The sequence below is a fragment of the Helianthus annuus genome, chromosome 3, assembly GCF_002127325.2.
Source record: "Helianthus annuus cultivar XRQ/B chromosome 3, HanXRQr2.0-SUNRISE, whole genome shotgun sequence".
NCBI lineage: Eukaryota > Viridiplantae > Streptophyta > Magnoliopsida > Asterales > Asteraceae > Helianthus > Helianthus annuus.
The window spans coordinates 25,154,065-25,162,493 of record NC_035435.2 but is presented as its reverse complement, the minus strand read 5'-3'; the positions used below and the strand labels follow the sequence as shown (position 1 = coordinate 25,162,493).

Here is an 8,429-nt window from a genome sequence, read left to right as displayed (position 1 = left end):
GATTCGGGGATGGGAATAGAAGTGGTTTATATACAGGGTGAAAATCATTTAGAAACCACCATTATTACGAGAACCACGGTGAACACAACCAAAACTACTTAGAAAGCTTAAAAAAACACATTTAAAAAGAAAAAAAATCCATTAAAACTGCAACTCTTTGTTAATAATTTTTTTATAAAAAGGTGTGATTTAACTATTAAAAAACATTTTTAACATTTAGTTTTGGGTTTAGCTTTAAGGTTTAGTTTTTAGTATTTAACTTGGGTGGAGGTGCGGTGAGGGTGGATGGTTTAGGTTTTTTTTTTTTTTTTTTTTTTTTTTTTTTTTTTTTTGGAGAGGGGGGGGGGGGTTGTTTAGGTTTTTGGGTGGTGGTAGGGTGGGGTTTCATTGTTTGTTTTGAGTTTATTTTGGTTGTGTTCACATTGGTTCTCATTGTTATCGTCCTAAAGTTGGTTCTCGCATAACCTTACCCTATATATATATATATATATATAGGGGATGGATCATGAGAAAACTAGTTTAAATGAGAAAACCAAAAAACTAACTAAAAAAGCCAAAAAAACATACAAAATTTTTTTGACAACTATTTATAAAAAAATATGTACTGCACATGTGCGTACTAATACGGAAAGCCTAAACCACTTAATCCACCCACCGACACCCCCCCAAAAACCTAAACCCCCCACCCCCACCCTACAAAAACCTAAATTCACCCTCCCACCAAAAGCCTAAACCCCCACCCCCTTATTACAAACTCATTCTCATTAAAATATAACATCAAAAAAAGAATTTACAACATCAAATAGTTCATTTCTCTACTTAAAATCACTCTTGTTAGCTTCTTAACACATGTGTAAATATAACAAATTTACACATATGTAAATGGCAAACTTACACATGTGTAAATTTTATATATTTACGAATTCACGTAAATTTAGGTATGTAAAATTAATTTCTAACATTATTTCGAATAATAATGCCAAGTGTAAAAAGAAATTTTGAATTTGAATTATTTTTAATTTTTTGGCGCTTTTTCTTATAAAAACATGTAAAACATTTTTAAAAAAAATTAAAAGCTAAAAATATAAAAAAATTATAAAAAATAGTTAAAAAGGCTAAAAAATTTTTACATAAATGATTTTTAGTGGAATAGTTTCTACCCATTTTTATAGGAAAAGCGATTAAAAAATTTAAAAAAATGCATTTTTTACAAGTTAAGTTAATTTTATAAGATATTTTTATGTTAACTGTTTTTTAAACATTTTCTATTATATTTTTCGTTTTTGATTTTTTTAATTAAAAATTTTTCTACATTTATTTGGAAAAGCGTCGAAAAAAACTAAAAAAAAATAATTTTTAACATGTTAAGTTGAATTTTTAAGAGTGTTCCCCGTATCCCACATCTTTAGTGTTCCACAATATATATATTCACTGATAACCATAATTTCAGCCATAAAACACACTGAAAACCCACAAATAAGAGAATGAAGATCAATAAAACACAATATACAAACCCTAACATTCCATAAAAACTTCAAACACATCATTATAGAACTATGAATATAAAACACAACATGATAATCAACATAAAACACACTAATATTAGTTATTCATTAATCAAAGCGTTATCATACAAAACACAATACAAAACCCACAAATATGGCGTTTTAGTAATCTTCACTTTTTTATTTATGGGTTTTTAGTGTGTTTTATGGTTGAAAATGTGGTGTTTTATGGTTTTTTTGGGGTTTAGTTTTTAGCACTTTAGCTTGGGGGAGGGGGGGGGGGGGGTTAGGTTTTTTTTTTTTTTTTGGGGGGGGGGGGTGGGGGTTAGGTTTTTTTAGCTATTTTAGGTTGTGTTCACGTTGGTTCTCGCAATAAAGGTGGTTCTCGCATGAACCTTACCCTATATATATATATATTTAAAAGATTCGGTTTAAATAAGAAACACCATTAGTTGTGAGAATAATGAGAACTCCTACTTTCCGCGTGAGGAGTTGGGGCTACCATTTTTTACACAAACGTAGATATCATTGTTATAAACACATTTGTAAAAATAAAAATAAAAACAAAAATAAATTGTCGAGTCCGTACTTACGCCTGATGTAAAATTTGTTTACAGGGATGTTAATTTTATTACATTACTAAGGTGGGGTTCGGCTACAAAGTTTATTTTTTCTATAAAGTGTACAAAGTTATAAAACACTATAATTTTAGCCATAAATCACACTTAAAACCACAAATGACATAGTGAAGATCATTAAAACACAATATCCAAACCCTAACAGTCTATAAAAACTTCAAACACACCATCGGAGAACTATGAATATAAAACACAACATGATAACCAACATAAAACACACTAATGTTAGTCATTCGATAACAAATCCTTATCATTCGAAACACAACACAAAACCCATAAATATGGTGTTTTAGTAATCTTCACTTTTTTATTTGTTGGTTTTGAGTATGTTTTATGGTTGATATTATAATGTTATATGACCTTTTACACTTTGTAGTGAAAATAGACTTTGTAGCCAAAGTTAATAACATTATAGTGTTTTATGATTTTTTTACACTTTGGTTGATATTATATTGTTTTATATATATATATATATATATATATATATATATATATATATATCTAGTCTCTTAAATATCCTCGCAGATTTCGCATCGAAGTTAATGGACAAAAACCCTGAATATGCTACGTCTGATAATAGTGTACTCATGGCCATGGCTAGAACCTTTCCGAGTGGGTTAGACAATGAGGAAACACTTGTATATCCAAGTAAGTTTTTCCTGCTCTACTATTTGCTTCCAGTTTCGTTTTTTCTTCTAAGAGTGTTTACTGTTTTTTTTCTTTCAGATCCGGGAAATATACGTGACGCGATAGTCAACAGGAGTAAAAGGTTGTTTGATGTATTAGAAGACATATCGTTTTTCCTGGAAGATGACATGTCTTCCATTTTAAGATGTCAAGATTCGTTTCAAGACGTTGTCTTGTTTTTTTTACGTGGTAAGCTATTTATAACCATATCGATACAACTCTTGGATTAACCATAATTTATTTGAACTCAACAAGTGACCGCATCTTTCTAATAAATATTTTGTGGTCATGCAGTTCCAACAGCGATGGTGTATTTGATTTATCTTTTGATTCCCCTCCTCCTATTGATGGTTTCTTACCCGTTCTCTATGCTTTATCACCTATTGTGGAAGGTTGCATCGACAATAGGTAAGAGTGTTGGGTGATCTTCTAATAAGAAAGAGCATATGGTATTGTCTTCCAATGTTTTAGGACTTAGTATATATCTAATAAAAAAAATTATACCCTTTTAAACTTTATATTATTATTATTATTATTATTATATCTTGCAGTTCCACCCATCAGGAATTTGGAAAAGAAAAAGAAGGAATATGACCACGCAAAAAGGATTCTAGACTTGGTATGCATGAAAATTAAGGAAAAGCACCTTAATGATAGGGATGATTCCTTTTACGAAGGACCATTTCTTGAGGCCGCATGTCGAAATGCATCTGAAGTTGTTAATGGGATTTTAAAGATATGGCCTCAAGCAATCAGGTGCACAAACAAAAATGGTCATGACATCATCCAGTTAGCAACAATACACCGTTCAGAAAAAGTCTACAACTTGATCTATTCCTGGGGGGATCGTATGAGTATTTATCGAACAATGAAAGACTCTTCTAATAACAATATGTTGCATTTGGCTGGGAGATTAGCTCCCTCAAATAAGCTCAAACTTATAACAGGTGCCGCATTACAACTACAAAGAGAGCTTCAATGGCGTGAGGTACACACCAAAGAAACTATTTTCCATAATTATAGAATTGTTATACTTCTATAGTAGCATGAACATTAAATTATATAGGAAGTGAAGAAGATCGTGTATCCCGCAAGCATGACTGAAGTGAATATCTTTAATGACACACCAGAAATGGTCTTCACAAAGGAACACCAGAACTTAGTGAAAGAAGGAGAAGAATGGATTAAAACTGTAGCGGAATCCTGCAGCATAACTGCAACATTGATTATCACAATCGTGTTTGCTGCAGCCATTACCGTACCGGGCGGAACTCGTCAAGAGACTGGTATCCCGATGTTCTTGGAAGAAGCTGCTTTCACTGTCTTCGCAATATCAGACGCAATCTCACTATTCTCATCCACTACCGCACTATTGTTGTTTTTATCAACTCTCACTGCTCGTTTTGCTCAGGAAGGTTTTCTATCCCGTTTGCCAAGACGGCTGATTATTGGCCTTTGTGCCTTGTTGATCTCTACAGCTGCCATGATGGTAGCCTTCGGAGCCACCTTGTTCCTTGTCTTTTGTCGTGATAAAATGTGGATGCTCGTTCCCGTATGTGGATTAGCTTTCCTACCGATTGCAGTGTTTTGTTATCTACAAGTCCCCCTTATGATAGACCTATTCCAATCGACATACATATCCATGTTTGGCAAGGATAACCATAACAACAGTAATTTGGATCCCAATGACATGCGGTTCTTCTTTGGTAAGTGAAAAGAGTACGCATCTTAAATTATGTATTTTATCGTATTTCCTATAAGTGTGTAATAAGTGCATTCTTATGCATTGTTTGATTTAAGCATTAAATCCTAGTTTATAAGAATATTGTAACATGCTCCCTGGTGTGCCTTTAATTCAAACTCTTGAATTTGTCCTTTAAGTGTGTAATAAGTGCATTCTTATGCATTGTTTGATTTAAGCATGAAATCCTAGTTTAATAGGAGAACTGCAACATGTTACCTGGTGTGCCTTTAATTCAAACTCTTGGATTTGTATATTGACTACATGTACTTTGAATCCAACCACTACACAATTAGCCTTATTAATAAAAGGTCATGTAACTATGCTAAGATATAACTGTTAAAGGTAATTTAAACTAGCCGGGTTATCTAAATGGTTCAGAAGAATTTAGAAGCATTGGAACGGGTTAGGAGCCGTTGGTCAAGTTATTTATTTTCTTGGCCAAGAGAAAATCAGAAGAAAGGAATTCACATTATCACGTATGGGAGAATTTTCGGATATTTATTATTAACAAAAACAACTTAAGTTCTTAAACATGGAAAGAACTAAAAAAAGGAAGTACACAACTAACACCATCTCCACGATCATTGTGGGATCATGCACAAAATTTAAGGAAAACATGCACTAAATAAAAGGAAAACGGTTCTTGACTTTTCTTCGACTCAAACTTCATAATCTTCATAATAGTTGGGCATCTTGATCACACGTTTGGGTTGACCCATTGCGCCTGTTTCATCAGCTGGATCTGCATGTTGGGCTCTTGGTTTTGGGTCATCAGATGGGCTGCATGATTCACATCACTACCCGGTCTTGAAGGCGTACCTCGTCCTCGAGGTTTGTTTGAAAAGTTGGAAACTGCAGCTCAAATTCATCCTCATCTTCCCATGTTGAGTCAAAAATGTCTCTTCCTGGCCATTTAACAAGTAGTTGTTATACCCCTTGATCAGTAAGCCTTGCATTAATCATCTTCTCTAGTTCCTCATCCTCTTCTTTGATCATGTACTCCGGAATATTGGTTGCGGCCTTGGTGTCTAGACTTGGCTTGAGTAATGACACATGAAAGACCGGGTGGACTTTCGCATTTGGCAGTAGCTCCAACTTATAATCCACGAACCCGATCTTCTCAATGATGTGATATGGATTGTTTGGGTGAGTAAATGTTTAAGACTGTGGTGGTCCGTAAAGATGCGGAATTTATGACCCAGCAAATACTGCCTCGATTTCTTGATGGCTTCGGTTATAATATAAAGTTCCCGGTTGTACGTTGACTGATTCTGCATACGAGGACATAACTTCTTGCTAAATAAACTGATAGATTTGTCATTTGAGCTAAAACAACTTCGATAGCTAAGCTAGAAGCATTAGTATAGATATCAAATGCCTGGGAAAAATACGACAACGCTAAGTTAATCAAATCGTCCATGGCTTGCTTGAGCTGTTGCATCACAGCTTCTGCTTGTGTGGACCATATGAATTTTGGTAGTTTAAGAATCTCGGTTAACGGTCAGGCCATCTGTGCGTAGTTTTATACGAACAGGCAATAGTATCATGTGAGGCCCAAAGTGTAGTCATCGATGACGGAGTTGACCATAATTGAATTGCATGTAACTTTGTTGAAACCTAAAAGACTGTTGTATACCGAATGTCGTTGGAGTCATGGAGTAATTGGAGGAGTCATTTGAAGCTCATGAATTTTAGAAGCTCCTGAATTTTACTGAAGTTTGTTATGTTTTCTTCTTTTTCTAATGTAATGGTACTATTAAAGCATTAGCATGTATTGGATTAACTAAACCAGTTCCAACAATTGTTGTGTTATTAATCTCTAATATTCCAACAATGTGGTGTGATTAATCTCTAATATTCTAACAATGTGGTGCAGAGGATAGGTTCATAGTGGTGACTACTACATCAAATGTAACTTAACCTCTTACTCCAATCTTCAATGGAGATGGTGTTAGTAATCTGTATAAAATAACCGAACATAATCTGGACAGACAATAAGAAAACTGAAGAAATAGTAAACGATTCAACCGGGCTTGTATTTGACACAATTCCCTTAAACAGATTCGTCGTCTGTTCCCAGGGTACGCCGGTTCGAAACAGCACCGCGCGCTGCCGGACTTGAACACTTGCCTGAAAAGTAAACCGGAGAATGCTGCAGAGAGATCAAGAGAAGAGATTGTATTTCGGTGTGTCAAACTGTGTTGGTCTGGTCTAGTTTTATAGTCACAGAACTCATAACCGAATTCTGGACATTATTGCAATGAATTAAGAACCGTTTTAAACTGATAATGGTCATTAGTATAGTTTTAAAACTGATAATAAAAACCATTTAACACAATAATGATCATCATAATACTGAATAATCATTTCAGTTTAAAACTCATTAACTAGCCCAACTGTTACAGTTTTTGAAGACTAATTAAAAAAAATTAGTCAGTCACGAGTGCAAAAACCGTCTCCCGCGAGCCCGGGTTTTCGGAGCTGCATTCGTGTCCGCAGGACGTGCGGGCGTACACGAGTTCAACTTAAATGCGGTTCCATTTTTTGCACCCCCCCTGCGCGCGCGCGCGGGTAGGACTTGTGGTAAAACATGTCATAAGACTTCAAAGTCTTCATTAAGGTTTTACCTTATAAACAACCTATCTTTTTGTTCCCACTCCGATGTGGGACAAAGTAGTTTTACCACTTGTGACTTTCCATTCACACTATAACTTCCAACAATCCCCCACATGAATGGAGGTCGATCTCAAAAACAACATAATTCCTTATTACATTTCAGCAGTTGAGTTTTGCATACGATAGGTAGGTGTTACCCTTTGAACCTTCGCTCATGAAATGAACTTAGCCCACTAGCTCTGAGTAGAACTCGATGTCTTTGAACTCGTCTGCCGTTTGTGTAGACGACAATGCACTTCACACAAGACTCTCCCTGACAAAGTCAAGTCCTCATAGTTATGTTCGTTATGGTCATGAACATGATGCCTGGTTCTGCGAGAGCCATTAGGTATTGTGCCCCAACAATACCCTTCGTAGCGACCTCACTTCTCTCTCACATAGGTGATTCACTATTTTAGTAGAATCATTAAAAGCCATAGGCTTAGCCTCACACTTGTCACTTTTAGGAATGGACTAGGAAGTTTACTAAGCTTTGCAATAAACTCCCTTATATATATATACGTAGGGTTATCCCCCACAGTGACCTTACTAATTCATACAATTAGGTTTTCCTATTGAACTCAGCTCTTGGGATCTCCAGTCTACTGAGTTAGGTTTCCATCATATGAACTTATATTTTCAAGGGCTTCAGTCCCATTCCCATGGACGACTTCTGTACTAACTCTCTACTTAGGCCTTTTGTTAGCGGATCCGCAATATTATCCTTTGACCTCACGTAGTCAACAGTGATAATTCCTGTAGAGATTAGTTGTCGTATCGTATTATGTCTATGTCTGATATGTCTGTTCCTACCATTATACATTGTGCTACGAGCTCTGCCAAGTGCCGATTGGCTATCACAATGTATACAAATGGCCGTTGCCGGCTTAGGCCATCTTGGTATATCCTCAACAAATTGACGTAGCCATTCTGCCTCTTCACCTGCTTTATCTAATGTGATGAACTCAGATTCCATCGTGGATCTAGCAATAACCGTTTGTTTTGATGATTTCCACGATATCACTGCACCTCCAAGTGTGAATACATACCCACTTGTTGCTCTGGAATCATTCGTGTCAGATATCCAATTTGCGTCACAATGTCCTTCTATAACTGCTGGATATCTGTTATAATGCAACCCGTATTCTCGAGTGTATCTTAAGTAACGAAGCAACCGAGTGATACAGTTCCAATGCATTG

General features: G+C 35.5%; 1 protein-coding gene across 1 annotated transcript; it reads left to right on the top strand.

Annotated features, from left to right (window-relative positions):
- The first annotated feature begins 3,075 nt into the window (after positions 1 to 3,075).
- LOC110931316 (ankyrin repeat-containing protein NPR4) lies at positions 3,076 to 4,741 on the top strand. Its single transcript, XM_022174715.2, has 3 exons — positions 3,076 to 3,238; positions 3,382 to 3,818; positions 3,897 to 4,741. Exons 1-3 carry the CDS (start codon positions 3,136 to 3,138, stop codon positions 4,542 to 4,544), a joined length of 1,188 nt encoding a protein of 395 aa, XP_022030407.2. The 5' UTR covers positions 3,076 to 3,135; the 3' UTR covers positions 4,545 to 4,741.
- Positions 4,742 to 8,429: the final 3,688 nt, after the last annotated feature.

What these genes read in the sequence shown, in the direction of transcription:
- LOC110931316 (XM_022174715.2), top strand. Translation starts at nt 3,136, where the DNA reads ATGGTGTATTTGATTTATCTTTTGATTCCCCTCCTCCTATTGATGGTT. An exon ending in GAAGGTTGCATCGACAATAG is followed by an intron (nt 3,239 to 3,381) that starts GTAAGAGTGTTG and finishes TATATCTTGCAG; the next exon opens with TTCCACCCATCAGGAATTTG. An exon ending in GAGAGCTTCAATGGCGTGAG is followed by an intron (nt 3,819 to 3,896) that starts GTACACACCAAA and finishes TAAATTATATAG; the next exon opens with GAAGTGAAGAAGATCGTGTA.